This window comes from Cydia fagiglandana, chromosome 10 (genome assembly GCF_963556715.1).
Source record: "Cydia fagiglandana chromosome 10, ilCydFagi1.1, whole genome shotgun sequence".
Taxonomy (NCBI): Eukaryota; Metazoa; Arthropoda; class Insecta; order Lepidoptera; family Tortricidae; genus Cydia; species Cydia fagiglandana.
Genome location: NC_085941.1, coordinates 18,838,704 through 18,856,252, shown reverse-complemented (window position 1 = coordinate 18,856,252; position 17,549 = coordinate 18,838,704). Strand labels below are relative to the sequence as shown.

Here is a 17,549-nt window from a genome sequence, read left to right as displayed (position 1 = left end):
TTATCATGCGGGTTTCTACGACGACTGAACAAGGATAATCCTGAACACTCATCATCATATCAGTGAAAGACTCGACGTGATATTGGTTTTTATGGCCCTTTCACACACTTTAACATTTTCGGCGCCGATAGTCAAACACAAAAGCTGTCACTCGGACGCCACGTCACCCAAGTGTCAAAACTGAAATTGAACTTTATGCATATGCACGTAGGTCTATGTTGCTTTGTGGTCTATGACCGATTAATCGGTCTTTGGTGTTGAACCTGCGGTGCGGATATATCGGTCATTGGCGTCCAAAAGGTTAAATAAAGATAAAATCTATAAAATGAAACAAGGTTTAACTTCAAAATATCGATATATTGAAAAAATATATGTATAAAAAAACTTTATAACAACCATAAGTAGCTTAGCTATGTTCTGAAATGTACTAATGTTATGTACTGTAAATACTTATATTCAAGACTTAAACCTACTGTTTTAATAAAAACTAGCGGTAATTTAGAACAATACAAAAATAAAAATCTGAATTATTTTATAACTTTCAACATGATTATATGGATATTATAATTTTAAACATTCGTAGATACAACGACCAGTATTTACCTGTTACGTTAATTTACGTATTATATTATACAACATAACATTACAAGTTATCGAAGAGTTATTAATCTAAATATACAACGTTTATAAGTTTTACAGTCGCCATTATATATATCGGAGCGGCCAAGGTGCTCACAAATATCTGAGCACGCCTCTATTGTCAAGGCGTTAGAGTGCATGTTCAGATATTGTGAACACCTTGGCCGCTCCGATATATCTGATGGCGACTGTACTTGCACGAACTACTTTTTATCTCCATTTTACGTAATAGTTTGGAGTTATCAATTATTAGATCATACTTAATACATTTTAATTCTTTTCATGGCTACGTTTTGAAAAACAATACGAAAACCTACTCTTTTATTGCACATTCTCAATAAAAAAACAATACAGAAAGAAAACAGCAACAGAAGTAGAGGTAAACAACAGGCAGTCTTATCGCTAAAAAAACGATCTTCCAGACAACCACAATTAGACCAATTAGTAGTTACAATTAATTTTCTAATTTCATATGTGCTGCCCTCTACAGTTCATGCGCATTATCTCTAAAATCCACTTTGTTTATAAGGGCCACCCCACATTTAGCGTCTTTCGAGCGTCGGCGTCTGGTCAGCGCTATGGAAAATGACGTCGCTGCGCAGTTGCGTCGAGCAGCGGCCATAGAGTTGTAGACACCGACGCTCGAAAGACGCTAAATGTGGGGTGGCCCTTATGGTGCAGTCAGCTGCAGAGGGCCTACCGTGAACCACGTTCGTAGTGTTGCCTCCCTGTCAACCTTACGGACAAATTTACAAGTGCGATAGAGAGGCAACATGTCGAACGTGGTTCGCGGTAAGCTCTCAGAAGTTGTTTGCGGGCGCGGTGTTCAAAATGACCTTGACGCGACTTTATTGTTAAGAGAATAACCGCCTTATTCATAAACGTTTACTAGAGTTGACAAGCCGATAATAATCGTTTGTCCCTTTCCGACGTATTGGTATGATGGAAAGAGACCAACGATTATTATCGGCTTGTTAACTTTAGTAAACGTTTATGAATAAGGGGGTTAAGAGTGTGTCCGTAATTTTGAACACCTCGCCCGCTTAGCAACTTTTGCTGACTGTATCCTGTGGATTGAGTCATATTTATTACTCCACACCTGAACTGGAAATATACTTCATAACTATGGCATTAATGACATCAATAATATATCATTACAGTCTAGTTTCATCATTCAATTGGCATAATCTACATAACAATAAATGGTATGTTTATTCAACTGCTAACTTGGGAACGGAAAAGCTGTACATCGGTGGACCTTATACCTTTTGTAATAAGGTCCACCGATGTACTGTACTGTGGAACATGGTGTTGACAATGATATTGACGTTTTGTCCTTAGCTGTGTATAGAAATTATTACAATAACATAATATTATAAATACCATTGGTACAATGCCTCAGGGGCCTATTTTAGATTTAAGCTAGTTATTAATTTCGTTTAGTTGTACCACTGTATATACAAGTATATTGTATGTAAATAAATGATTGATTTATATAAAAAAAAATACCATAGGAAGTATTAGGTATACCTATGTAGTCGTACTAAATACCTAGAATTATGTACTTTAACCCTTTGTAGGGCAAACTTAGATCATCTATTTTTATTCATGCAATTTTTTGGGCTCAGAGGCGATGAGCCATCGTATATTATGTTAAAGATGAAAAAAACTATGCATATGGTATGCAAAGTATATAAAACAGATAATATATAATTTCTATGACTTATAATTTTAAACAATTCACCGTTGATGTTCGTTTGACGTAACATCGTATTATAACTAAACTTGTCTTTATCCGTTCCTGAGGGCCTACCGCGAACCAGGTTCGACGTATTGCCCCTCTGTTCCACTTATTAATTCGTACGTAAGTGTGACAGGGAGGCAACACGTCGAACGTGCTTCGCGGTATGCCCTCTGACTTAACAATAACTTGATATTAAAAAAAACTAACCTACAGGTAGGTACTTAAGCACCCTTTGCATATCACAACTCGATCACAAGTAAACAACATTAATAGGAGCAAAGGTTTCCTTCGGCCAGTCAACTGGCTTGGTCGTCTCCACGGGGGGTGAAGGGGATAACTTCGGAGGGGGGTAGTCGCTCTTACCCCCCGTCTTACGGACGACTTTAAGATCAGATATCACCATTTCTTTGTCCACGGCTTTGCACATATCATATAAAGCTAAAGCGGCCCCTGAACAGCCTGATAATGCTTCCATTTCAGCACCAGTTTTAGCTGTGACGCGAACCTCACAAGAAATATAGACTGTATTATCGTCATCCTTTTCTGGCAGTTCTAAAGAGACAAGGACGCAGTCTAGTGGAAGTGGATGACATAAGGGGATAAGCTCTGAAGTTCGCTTGGCAGCTAAAACACCAGCGACTCTAGCCACGCCTAAAGCGTCACCTTTAGGTAACGCGCCATCTTTTAAAAGCCTTATTAATTCAGCGCTAACATTAAGCCGGCATTCGGCGATTGCTGTTCTGTCTGTGATTCTCTTTCTGCTCACATCTACCATTCGCGCTCGCCCTGACGAGTCTAAATGTGAAAACGGGCTGGTACTATACAAACGGATATGTTGAAAATTTCCTTTTAACCCAAGGCCTGGCATTGCCAAGTGTAGATAGGAAAACTTAGAGCTGATTCCTCGGACGCTTTGATCAGGAATTTTGATTGTAAATGGAAGACTTGAGTTTAGGATGTCCTGTAGACTTTCGATATCCATAGCCTGATTTCTAATTATTTGGACGCTCTGATCAGAAACTTTAATTTTTAATGGAAGGTTTACAAACCGAGGCGTGCCTTTAGCATCATCTAAGTATCTTGACAAGCTTTGGATCCCCTGGTCGATGGTCTCCGTAGGCCCCGTTGCCCGCTTCGCTGTGAAGATGAATTACCCCCCGATCAGAACCATGGGCCGGTTTTCCATATGCGCCAGATTCTGCATGCCTAAAAACGTCAACAGAATAGCATCGCGCCCATAGAAGTAGTGCGGCGGGGGTGATGAGGTGAAATGCTTCTGTTGATGTGTTTTTTAGGCCAACGGCTATTCTCAGATAACATGTCTGTTTTCTAACTTCTAATTGCTATGTAAAAAGTAGCGAAAAAAGGGAAGGTACTTATTATTAGGCATAGTTTCTGAGAATGGCCGCCTAAATGTATTATTTAAAGTCAGATTGGGTAAGAGTTAGGTGCAGGGGGGCAATTTCAACTGCGGGATAATTCCAACTAATCGTTTTACATTATTAACTAGAGCCACACACAACACATCTTTTTCGCTATCTGTACATATATGACACTCTAGTCTCTAGTTAATAGTGTAAAACATGGAAGATATTTCGATCAGTTGAAATTATCCAGCAGTCGAAATGGCCCCCCTGCACCTTAACAGGTTTTTTGCTCGGGACAAGAGAAACAGTATGAGGACTGTCCTTCTACGTGAGTTAGTATGATGCGCACGTGCAGATTGGAATACTTTGATTATCTTTACTCAATAACATGTCAGCTTTGGGTCAGAGATGGGCATCATTCGAATAAACTTTTATCTGAATAATCATTCGAATAAACAATAATTCAAGATTTTTTTTATTCGCGAATGATTTATTCGCGGATAATTCATTCGCGAATAATTCATCCGCGGATGAATCATTCGACCACTTTTCAAATGACGAATGATTTATTCGTTATTTCATTCGAATAAATCCACGAAAAATATTTAAGTTTTTTGGCTTATTCTATTCAAATAAACAACACGAATAATAACACGTTTCATATGACTTGTTTTTACTGTTTGTTTGTTCTGAAGTTAAAGATTGTTAAGGGTTAAAGGATAAGCCCAGGTAGTATAATAAACAAAGGATTGAATTACTCACATACAAAGTTAGTAACTTTCTAGCCTGACCTAGAAAGAGATAGCTATATAATAAAAGAGTGAGAAATTTTTCTTACCAGTTGTTTGCTTCAGAGCGAATCTTAAAGCGTATCAGTAACTATTTAAGTAGTTGCAAGTTTTTGAATTGCACATCACACTTGCCAAATATTTCTAAAGCGTGATAAGTTACTAAGGTATTTCAATAAACAAATTATTCGTGGCAATTCATTCGACGAATAAATTATTCGCCGAATAATTTATTCGAATAAGAATAATCATCCGACATTTTTATTTGTCATTCGCGATAAATTTTGTTATTTTTATTCGTCATTCGAATGAAATTTGCCCATCTCTGCTTTGGGTAAATCGCCATTAAGACCAAATGGAACGTTATAGCAATAGTATGACTTGCCATGAATGAAGGAACTTACCAGCATGTTGCGGTTTCTTGTTCTTAAGCGCGACGCGTATAAGCGTCGTTAACTCTTCGTCATCAGCGCCGCTTCGGATCGCATCGCGGAGAGACACCTCCGCGTTGCCGAACAGGCATACCTGTCAATAACACGGGCTTCTTAAAACATTATTTCACAGACGATTAATTGAGAACAACTGAAAAACCCGGACAAGTGCGAGTCGGACTCGCCCACCGAGGGTTCCGTACTTTTTAGTATTTGTTGTTATAGCGGCAACAGAAATACATAATCTGTGAAAATTTCAACTGTCTAGTTATCACGGTCCATGAGATACAGCTTGGTGACAGACAGACAGACGACGGACAGTGGAGTCTTAGTAATAGGGTCCCGTTTTGACCCTGTGGGTACGGAACCCTAAAAAGGGGAGAGGAGGCATAAAAATTGAAGTGTCGGTTTACTGGTTTTTCTGCCGGTCACTGGTTAGGTTGAGTTAAAACAAACTATGTACAATTTTTGTACATATCCCATAATTTATTTTTAACTTTTATGGAATAACTTAAGGTTTTCTTAAATACAAAACAATTGTTGATAAAGAATACACTTCAATACAGGTCAAAAATGTTACTAAGAAAAAATTTAACAGAAATAACGAACCCCCTTTAGCTGACCTCTAAATGACTGGAAAAACTTTAAGATTTACTTAAGCTTAATTTTGTCTTACTTAAAACAATGTAAAGAAATAAAAAAAATGTTAGTCAATTTGTGTAAAAATGTCCTATAAAAAAACAATAACAAAAAAAAAATACCTTAAGATTTCCATCGGCAGTTATCCTGAGTCGATTGCACGTGGAACAGAAGTGCTGCGTCATTGAGGAGATGAATCCCACGCGGCCCGCGTACCCCGGGACTTGCCATACCTGCCAAACAATAGCACAGAATAAATAATAGTACTAGGTACAGAAGACTCACTCTCTAACAAAACGCGTCTGTCACGATCAGCACAGATATGGCCGCTAGGGGGCGACAGTGCCACGCGCGGCTTATGGCAAACCCCAAAATTGGGGTCGAACGGATGTACTTTAAGCTACCTGTAGGAAAGCTCCGAAATCGCGGAGGAGGCGTGGCTCAACGCCTGACAATAGTGAGTCAAGTATCCGGCTCGAAGGACCAACGAGAGAGCACACCGGCTGCGTGGGCAGAGACGCGTGCGCTGAAATGTTCGAGCCGTGCACGCATACGCCACGCAAGCGGTGTGCCGTCTTTCATAAGGGTCTGTATATTACAACGCACATACAACCGGTGTGCACAGGCCTTAAGGGCTTGGGCAAATGGTGCAAGAACTCGCATTTAAGATTGGCTGCTGTCAACGTACAACCAATTCAATTGATCGATTCTCGATCGATTATCGCAATAAAGCTTGTACGAGCCTTTGCGAACTGTGTAAAACTGAGCAACTTTTACTATGGGACAAACGCATCACGTGAAAAAACTACATTTGCTGTTTCATACATTTTAGCTGGTCCATTTTCTAGAGGGTAAAATTTTTTTTCGCAATTAAAGTATTGGTCCCATATTAAAATTTGCTCAGTATAATCCCAAAACCACCTTGGCAACGGGAATGCAGTTATTTTTTAGCCACCCTGTATAATAATAAGTGACAATGACATTACCCTTGCAGTGTCATTTGGTCGCGGCGTGCACCCCTGCAGCTCTGGATGTCTTTCCACAATAGTCCTTAATGCTGTCCGGTACGGAACTAGTTTTGAGTCGTCCCAACTATTGCCAGAGAAAGGCATGAATTCGATGAACCTGTAAGAAAAATAAGTTTTTGGCAAAAAAAACATTTTTGGTACAATATTTTATCGCTGACTGTACTTCTCTATCCACAGGCAACTAATACTCATCGAGACAATTCTAAAAACCCTAAACATAATTAGGTTGCGTTGTTTTATCACAGAGTTCCTATTGCCACCTCCTGTCTCCATCATCAGATCAGCTCCATGTCATCATAATATTGCATTGTCATCAAATTTACATATGTATTATGCAAAACTTCAGCTCAATCGGAAATGGGGTCTTTAGCTTCCAAGATTTGACCCACACTAACATACATACATAATACATACAAATACATATATACCAACAGGGCAAGTTAAATAAAGCTTGTAAAAAGGTACCAACCTAACTTCAACGGGGCGATCTTTTGTGTATTCCACAAAGTCCATAATTTCATCGTCATTGAATCCTGCAAGATTGAAAGTACATGATTATATGATACTAGAAACAGATGATACGAGTATATAGTTTCCAACATTGCACATAGATGGAACTACATTTACAAGTTTCTCAATCCGAGAAATAGATGTCGCTACGAGTTTGTAAATGTACTATCGCTTTTATATTGCCATTTTCTCATATTGCTCATGTTGAAGTATTGAATGCTGCGAGAAGGCTGCGAGTCCTGTCCGAGCATAAATGTAGTTTTTAACATCGCAGATAGATGTCGCTACAATTATACGTTCATAACTCCGCCCGATAGATGTCGCTACGAGTAGGATCTACAAAGGCAAATAGTATACTCACCTTTCATAAGCACAACGTTGATTTTCACAGGAAACCCCAACTGCAGTGCCAAGTCTATACCAGCCAACACTTTCTTAAGGCCCGGTCTTCTCGCCATTTTCTCATATCGCTCATTATGCAGCGAGTCTAAAGATATATTGAGGGCAGCGAGACCGGCCCGAGCGTAGGTGGGCAGCCGACGGGTTAACACTAGGCCGTTGGTCGTCATTGATACGCTTGTGATGCCTTCGATGTTGTTGAGTTCCTCTGCAAATTTGGAAATAGTTAATGATTTGCAAGTATGTATGACCTTTTGTCTCTGTGATACTTTATATATCTTCCTCTTATTAGGAATATCCTAAATTGCCAGTTAAAAATTAAAAGGGAGTGTTTACGAAAGGAACTGCCATCCGGCCTTTAAAACTATGCCTTATTAGGATTAGTACTATTAGGACCACTTGCACCATTCCACTAATCCGGGGTTAACCGGTTAAACCTGGAGTTACCATGGTTACCAGTACAATTTGACACTGGATTAACGGTTTAACCGCTTAACCCTGGGTTAGTAGGATGGTGCAAGTGACGCTTAGTAGTCGGTAAAAAGAAGGCCTTCTGCCTACGTAGGAAATTTGGCACTACAATTTTCCATCCCAGGTCAAAGATCTAGGGGCAGACCATGAGTGAGTACGAGTTATCCGAGGACGATGTCGTGGTCAGGGCGAAGTGGAGAAGGTCAAGCAGGAAAGCTGACCCCGCCACCATGTGGGATGGATAGCTAGGAAGCGAGAGAGAGAAAGAGTCCGGAGTACATAAAAAGTTCTAAGAGAGTCATTGCCACCAGGCTGGGTTTTGACTTCATAGTCTCCGGTTTGAAACTCGCACGCAATTTGAAATAGTATTGACATAACAAGAGAGAGAGAGAGAGATAGAGAGAGAGAGAGAGAGAGAGTAGATCAGGGCCATACCTATGATAAGATGTAGATCAGCACGCAACGTAGGTTCGCCACCCGTTAGTCTGAGTTTGCGGACACCCATCGCGGCTAAAACACGGACTGTCCGCGTCAGCTCATCGCGTGTGAGTAACTTGTCGCGCGCTGAGAGCGGCGCACCTTCGGCTGGCATGCAGTATTGACCTGACAAATAATGGAATCATCGTTATAAAAATACGTCAAAAAGTAAAAATTATGATAAAATACCGGTGTACTTTCGTTTGGGCCAAATACATTTCGCCAAATTTCACTTCCCAACAAACTTATCGCAATAGTTTCATTTCCCAAAGAAACCTTTAGCAAAGTTACACTTCGCATATAATTTATTTGGTCAAATTATCATTTGGCATGATTTTACTTTGTCAAATGTTATTAGGACAAAAATTTATTTAGCAAACGTTTTTTATTGTCTAATATTATATTCCAAAAAGACATGCTGCGCCGACCCCAAGTGAATGGAACAAGGGCAAGAGAATGATGATTATATTACAATGAAGTATTTGAACAAATTAAATTATAATTATAATTATTTATTATTTTTCAGTTGATGATTATATTCCAAAAAGATGTTTGGTCAAAATTGTCACTTCGCAAATTTGACAAATAAGCATATCTATTTAAAGTAATTTTTGTTATGTTAATATAGGTACGTTAAATTCTACGTAATTTGGGTGGGTTGGGTTAGGTTTGAACTGCGATCCTCACAAAACGGAACCACTATCAGAAAAGTGGGTTAGGTTAGTAGAACTGTGACCCTCACAAAATCGAAATGCTATTAGAAAAGTGGGTTAGGTTAGAACTGCCGTCCATACAGAAACGAAATACTGTGTACTAGAAAAAGGTCATCGAAGTGGATTAATTAATTTAATAGAATAACGAGATGTAAAAAAAATTGCATGTCATTTTAGACTAAAATGTGGTTTAAAAATTGGTAGTTATTTACAATTTTTGGGTTACAATTATTACTTTGGTGTTATTTGCTTTAATAGAATAGCAAGATGTAACAAATTTGGTTATCATTTTATATTAAAATGGAGTTTTAATTTTAGTGATAATTTACTACATATTTTTGAGGAATGTTTTTTTGACGTTACATTTTACTATGTACATATATGTAATGATCAGCTAAATACCAGACAAATAAATTCCGCAGCCTCCTCTCTATTGGTACCTATGTAAATTGTATGCCATGCAATATTTTGGGACATGTAAGTTATACTTAATGATACATTTGACTAAATAATATTTGGTAAAATGAAACTTGTCCAAGTAATTATTTGCTAAACAATAACTTGCCAAAAAAGACTATTGCTAACTGAAAATATGCGATAAGTTGTTTTGCCGAACATTTTTTTGGGAAATGATAATTTGGGAAACATAGTTTGGGATGTGATACTTTGGGAAACGTTTTTGGGCCATTCGTTAGTAAACCTAAAATACCAAATTGTCCTGACTACAAGCTAGTTTATAATGTATAGATCGTGTCATTCACGACGACGCGTGCCTTGACTCGTATTGTCATGTTATTAAAGATTAGATTTGACAAATACGCGCGTCATCGTCGATGACACGAACTATACTGTATTTGCGAATAAAACATTTTGAATTTGAATTAAGTATGTATTTAATGCCTACAAATAGTATTGGATTGGATACCCATACAGAGATAAGATGAGTTCGAAAATCGAAATATGTACATATATATATATATATACACTACTCGTCGTTTTGTAACATTGTAACAGTATGTCATTTCATTATCATGTAAATAAGTAATTAAAATTAAACTGGCCCATAATAGTTATTATAATGAACGCCTTAGAAATCTGCTGTATTAATATATGCCTATATACCTGGGTCATTTATGATGTTACGAGTATATAGATAATACGATATTTATTTCATTGATAAAATTAAATCTCGTGTAATATTACGTCACTATACTTTCCCGCATAGCTGCGGCTATAGGATGGCACAGAATAAATAATAGTACCACCGTACAGAAAGGAAACTTCCTACAAAACCGAAGTTTGACAGCGGTTCAGGGTCGACTCATGCTGTCCCTTTCTAATGTATGGCCTATCCCTTTCGGATATTTAGGGTTGTCAAAATTCAAGCCATTATCTTATCTGTGGTCGTGCACGCAAAGGGACGTCAAGTTGTGTCAACCCTAATAATTGCTCGGAGCAATGCTAAGCCGAACGGAGCCGAGATTGTCCGAAGGGAAGAGTTTCGCACTCCTTCCTTCTTCTTCCTGGCGTTATCCCGGCATTTTGCCACGGCTCATGGGAGCCTGGGGTCCGCTTGACAACTAATCCCATGATTTGACGTAGGCACTAGTTTTTACGAAAGCGGCTGCCATCTGACCTTCCAACCCAGAGGGAAAAGTAGGCCTTATTGGGATTAGTCCGGTTTCCTCACGATGTTTTCCTTCACCGAAAAGCGACTGGCAAATATCAAATGAGGAGTTTCGCATTCCTGCTATACAAATATAGACAGATACCACCTTAGTAATATAACACCACCTTAGTGTAGTGTGGCGCCAAAATTACCAGTTCTTCTTTACTTTTAAATTGACTGAGGCCATACCGTAGCAACAACTGATTACGAAAATTATACAACATACAAAAAACCTATACTGCTATCATTAGACTCTATTTCAATGCAATAAAGTTCAAATCATCGTTACATGTTGTCTTCGTAAGTAAATGATAGGAAGTTAAAAACAATCAGCAAGTGCAGTGGCGCGTGCATCCGCTACTTATGCATGTGACGATCTCAAAGCGCCTTGTGAATAATCCACTTAAACTTAGAAAATTTATGTAAGTACTTAATTTAATTATCGATTTGTATGTGTAAGAAAAATGAATTCCTGAGGAATACACGATTCTTGCCTTAGAAATAGAAATGTTTATTTGCCAGAATACGGACTAATCCCAATGAGGCCTAAGCTTACCCCCTCGGTTGGAAGGTCAGATCGCTATCCCAATATTACAGGGGTCTATGTTACATTTTCAAGATAGTTTAAATTCAATTTAATGTCACTATGACAATGTTCAAATTTCAGTTCGATAAAAGTGAAACATAGAACTCTGTAATATTGGGGCAGCGAGATGGCAGTCGCTTTCGTAAAAACTAGTGCCTACGCAAATTCTTGGGATAGTTGCCAAGCGGACCCCAGGCTCCTATGAGCCGTGGCAAAATGCCGGGATAACGCGAGGAAGAAGAGACCCGATTTTGCCTTACTTACACACAGGGAGAGGGAGCATTACAGAAAAAAGGTTTCAGGTTCATTCCTTAATCTGTAAGTCTGATGATTCTATCAATTATATATAGCCTGTTAAGTCTATCGTCAGCGGTGTCAAACTTGTTAGGTAATGCCGCCCTTTTGCAAAGTGAAATTATTGACAGAGCCCCTAATTATACATTTTCGTACTTCACTGTAGATCAGATATACCTATAGAAGAGCTAGTTTTTTCTTGTTATTACAAGTATTTTTGCGGGGCCCCAACAGAGGCTTTGCGGAGCCTTAGGGGTCCGCGGAACACACTTTGACAATGGCTAGTCTAAGTATATGGTAATCAATTATCGAACAATAAAATGTTCATATGCCGATTAAATATTTGATTGATTTGGTTGTTTCTGTAATATTATAACAGCTAATATCCTAATCTACATGTAATACAAATTGATAACGCGTCAATCGCGTCATTAACCCTTTATCTTTAAGAACAGCTTATGGCTTTAAATAATATCTCTTACAATTAGTCACTCAAAAATAGACCTTAACACCATTACATAAAGTCCACTCTCAGCATCATGTGCAAATTGCATATTGATTGCAATTTTTATCCAGAGCTCATATACCTATGGCCTTGGTCGCTTGTTATGTGATACAATGCATTCCTTATGGCAATTGCAATAATAAGGATGGCCTTATTATTACTGTTATATAAGTGAATAGGCTATACATGCAATTTGAGTCTTTAATGAAGAATTGAAGACTCTTTACCAATTTTTGTAGCCACAGTAAATTTACTGCCATCTTTCGCCTGACTGCCATAACTTTAAGAACGCCATTTGACTTTGATCCTTGTTCTTTCACTGATATGTGTTAAATTTGTTAAATGTCAAAGAGTATCACGATCTACACGAGCGGAGACCAAAGGTATGGTGCCATCTTTCCCAGCAATGTTGCCATACCTTTGACCTCCCATGTAAAAATTCCAGACGTAATGGTGCCCTTGCCTAATGCATGCTCGTGACCTAATCTTGGGCGGACACATATTGCGCTTGGAGGAGGTAAAGTCTCTCGAGACCAAAAGGATCCTGCAGCTGTTTGAAGTTGCAGGGTTGGATCAAGAGTTGTAGTAGGTGGCGATCACAATAGATCAGGAATGGTCGCAGTGATACATAGGCTTTGGAGCCTTATATAGCCCCTAATAAAGAAGAAGAAGAAGATGGGGCCCACACCGGCACTCAACAAAATGGCCACATATAAGAGCTATCCAAAACAGAAAGGGTCACTCACATCTCAGGTTACAGCGCTCTGTGAGTGATATCCTGACATAATCATGCCGCCTTCCATGCAAGTCTTCCAGCGGTGCTCTGGCCCACTCCGGCACTGATGTGACTGCATTGTGTGTTTGGAGTTCTGGTACCTGTTACAATTAAAAACATATTGTTGAGGAGGCATAAAGAACTATTTAATTTGTTTATACATAGATAATTATTACATTTGTACACAACATTAACTGTAATTTTGTAACTAGATTGTAAGATTTTTGAATATCAACAAAATATTTATATTTATCATCATTATATATATATATTTAGAAGATAATACATCTAATCTCCTCATGCCTCTCTCGCGCATGAGAGGAGGCCTGTGCTCAGCAGTGGGACATATATAGGCTGAAATGGATGGATGGAATACATCTAATTAGATTGGGCCAGAGTAATTGGGCAGTGTTGAACTTTCATAGAGATTTCTTATTTACAAAACTTCAAATTCAACATCAAATACCAAACTATAAATACACATTCAAGTCCTAATTAGAAAACTAGCAAAGGTACACTAATTTCTAATTTGATCATTAAACTGTCAGCCCGGTGGATCTAATTGGCCCATTACAATTAAATGATAATATTCAAACATAATGGGAGATAAGTACAACCTTTTTCAATCAAATTAAAATGGTTATTTTTTGTTTATAATGAACTGGTTTTCTATATCATAATTTAAAAAAAAAGCTCACTGCTCTTATTGGTCACCTATAATAACAACAAAACTTCTATGTATATCTAAATTTTTTTTTATCGTCGCCTTCATAATAAGTACGTGTCATTCAATCTGCTTGTTTACTTAGAACAAATAGACACCTGAATCCATTTACATACCACCAGATAAGCTTCATATTTAACTTACACTTGCATCGCTGCACAACCGGCGTCCAAGGTTCAACACCCTGCTTATCCTTCCTTGTAGCATGGCTCCCGCCATCGGCAACTGCAAGACTGCAATACGCACTATTTAAACCACAATAAACTAAGCAAACTATACAAGCAAATTTGCTTTCACAACACACTGCACGGATGATAACGACTTGACCTCTTGCCCGCTCACGCGATAGTAACAAGAGAATCGGCTGTTCAAGTATTTACACAAAAAAACTGCTGTAAATAAACAGGTTTAGAAGTTTTTTCATACGTAAAACTGCATACCTTTGACAGCTTTTTTATTAATTTATTTCGAAATAATTACTTCACGGCGATGTAACTTGATCTAGACACGCGGCAGCGTGTCAAGCCAAGTTCAAGCAAAGGAACTGGCTAGCCAGCGCCGAGTGTAATATTACACGAACCACTTGGTGCCACTTTTGACCCTTCTATAACTCAAAACATCTTTGACGTAAACACATAAAACTACGTGTGTTTAATTATATCCATAAGGATATCTAGAAGCCCAAATTTCATGAAGCTAGCTCAAACGGTTATAAAGGTATGAAGGTCAAAAAGTCGTAAATTTTAAGACTGACTTATGACTTATAGTACCTAAACCTAACCTACTTCCAGATGACCTAGAAGGATGAAATTTGGAATCCAGCTTGGTTATTGTGTGTAACCGTAGGAAAAAATCTAAAAATAAAATAAAGTTAAAAAATAGGGGGGGTCCCCATACAAAAAAAACACTTTTTATTGGGACTGACATATAAGTACCTAAACCTAACCTACTTCCAGATGACCTAGAAGGATAAAATTTGGAATCCAGCTCGGTTATTGTGTGTAACCGTAGGAAAAAATCTAAAAATAAAATAAAGTTTAAAAATAGGGGGGGTCCCCATACAAAAAAACCATTTTTTATTGGGACTGATATAAGTACCTAAACCTAACCTACTTCCAGATGACCTAGAAGGATGAAATTTGGAATCCAGCTTGGTTATTGTGTGTAACCGTAGGAAAAAATCTAAAAATAAAATAAAGTTAAAAAATAGGGCGGGTCCCCATACAAAAAAACCACTTTTTATTGGGACTGACATATAAGTACCTAAACCTAACCTACTTCCAGATGACCTAGAAGGATGAAATTTGGAATCCAGCTCGGTTATTGTGTGAAAGCGTAGGAAAAAATCTAAAAATATAAAAAATGTTAAAAAATAGGGGGGGTCCCCATACACAAAAATATTTTTTTATTGTAGCGTTGGAACCGCTACAAGCAGATATTTGAAACTACCCCAATATATGTATTATTATACTTGCTATATTAAAATAAAGTCAAAAAATAAGTGGTGTCCCCATACAAAAAACTTTTAATACGCTCTAAACAACCGGCCAACGGTGTGTCGTCGGCGGCGCGCGGTACCACATAATTATACAAAGAACAGAAGTAAAAACCATACAGCGGAAACACAAGAAAAAACATTAAATCTCAATACCTGCCTAGTTTTCTTTACAAAAAGTATTGATATCCCACCAAAAACATAAATGTAAAAAAGGAGAGCCAAGTTCAATACAAAAATTATGCTTGGCTGTGGGGCTCGCCGCAAAAAGAATGGAGATCTAAATGAGTGCCACTGCCAAGTTCTATGCAAAATCCAAATATGTATTTATAGGAACAAAATAACATTATAAACAAGTATTAAACTCTATTTCTTTGCTTTATTGGATACCTATAACAATTGCTGTTATTTAAAAAAATGTGAGATCTTAAAGTAGGTTAGATTTGGCTTGGCCAGGTTTTATCAGAATTACAATATATATAAAATTATTGATATAATGAAAACTGGCCAAGTCAAATCTAACCTACTTTAAGATCTCACATTTTTTTAACCCTTTGACCGCCGTTGTCCGGTATAGAAGACAACGATAGAACGATACGCTGGCGCCGTCGTCTTGTATACAAGACACAAATTCAACCACTGAGTTAATGTGAAAATAATAACAATTGCAATTTCATTTACACTTGTGTTCATATTTAAGGTCTTTGTTTTTTCATTTATTTGCTTTTTAAGCCGCTATATAAATCCCTTCTTTTATAATAAGGCATTTAAAAAAATTGCTCCAATTTTCAACATTTTTCATGTTCCTCGTCGCCGTTGTCTTGTATAAAAGACAGCTAGGGATGGGAATGTTAACTCGATATGGGAATTTTTAAAGGAAATATAAAGTCAGAAATATGTTTTTATCTAAGTATTTGAACACTTGTTAATCGCCAATTTTTTTCAACGAATAGTAGGTAACTACTTACTAGAATACGTAGAACGAGAGTCAGATAGGCATAACTATATTTAAAGTTCAGGTAGCTTCTTTAGCTCTATAAAGTAGAGCCAGACAAGTAAATTTGCCATTGTAGATTGTGGACTATTTAATTGCAGAAGAGATAAATAAAAAAAATAATTGATGTTATTTTATAGCTTAGTGGGAAGGGATACACCGCAGCGACCGCTTCGCACAAGTGTGGTACAGAGACATACCTGTTTATCAGACTTTACTTTTATTGTTATAACATTGAAGTTAATGTGTAATTTTTTTGTAACAAGTCGTTGAACGTTTTTTTGATAAGAGTTTACCTATAGATTAATGTAAACCAAACTGAAATTATAATGATAAATTCTAATTCCGGAATAATATCTTCACTCATTAAAAATTCAACCCACGTGTAATTTTCACTAAAACAGTTCCGGTATATTGACTTTATCGACACATGATGCGCAGCTTTAACGTTACGCCAATAAAGTTTACGTACCGACAAGCGCTTACGCCGTTGACCTAGAGACTATTATTACTTGATCCGCGCGGAAACAGTCCTTGTCGGTCTGCATTGCGGGCAGTCCATGGGCGCCGTTGTCTTGTATAAAAGACTTCTCGTACAGCCTAGTGCGGCGATATCACGTCTTGAATCGACATTGTTTAGTGGTTGTTTTTTATGTTAAATCCCTATATTTTAAACATTTTCGGGTGTAAAACATATGTTTAATTTTGGCAATTTGGAATGAAATTAAAACAGGATAAGAACAAAGCTAAATTAAAAAGATTTTTACCATAATATTGTAAATATCGATATCACTATTTGCAATCCCTAAACTTTTTATTAGTTGTTTACTTAAAATTTGCTCTGGCGTGTGAGTGAGCGTCTTTGCGGACTAGGTCCGGCGGCCAAAAGGTTAAATAACAGCAATTGTTATAGGTATCCAATAAAGCAAAGAAATAGAGTTTAATACTTGTTTATAATGTTATTTTGTTCCTATAAATACATATTTGGATTTTGCATAGAACTTGGCAGTGGCACTCATTTAGATCTCCATTCTTTTTGCGGCGAGCCCCACAGCCAAGCATAATTTTTGTATTGAACTTGGCTCTCCTTTTTTACATTTATGTTTTTGGTGGGTCATTGTTTAAACGTTATTTATACCGAAGTTATTATTCATGTGGATATCACCACTATATGACAAATATTATCGGATAAAATAAATTAAATAAAACTTATTTCTGATGTTTGTGACCGGTGACCGCGAAAAACGTCATAAGCGGGGTGCGTTCCGAAACGGGAATAAAATTGCGAAATGTCAGTCTGC

The 17,549-nt window shown here is 37.6% G+C and overlaps 1 protein-coding gene across 2 annotated transcripts in view; it reads right to left on the bottom strand.

The window, feature by feature from the left end:
• Positions 1-336: 336 nt before the first annotated feature.
• Positions 337-17,549, bottom strand: part of LOC134668005 (molybdenum cofactor biosynthesis protein 1) — a 299,645-nt gene continuing 282,432 nt past the window's right edge. Inside the window, exons 2-10 of one of the 2 annotated variants that reach the window (XM_063525441.1) lie at positions 13,904-13,992; positions 13,007-13,136; positions 8,452-8,619; positions 7,508-7,753; positions 7,106-7,169; positions 6,595-6,733; positions 5,731-5,841; positions 4,943-5,063; positions 337-3,520 (exon numbers count right to left, since the gene is read on the bottom strand). In XM_063525441.1, the coding sequence (XP_063381511.1) occupies positions 2,634-3,520; positions 4,943-5,063; positions 5,731-5,841; positions 6,595-6,733; positions 7,106-7,169; positions 7,508-7,753; positions 8,452-8,619; positions 13,007-13,136; positions 13,904-13,978 (1,941 nt within the window). In that variant the 5' untranslated portion in view covers positions 13,979-13,992 and the 3' untranslated portion in view covers positions 337-2,633. Of the gene's footprint in view, positions 3,590-4,942; positions 5,064-5,730; positions 5,842-6,594; positions 6,734-7,105; positions 7,170-7,507; positions 7,754-8,451; positions 8,620-13,006; positions 13,137-13,903; positions 13,993-17,549 lie in introns of both variants that reach the window. The other variant, XM_063525442.1, reaches the window with a different exon arrangement.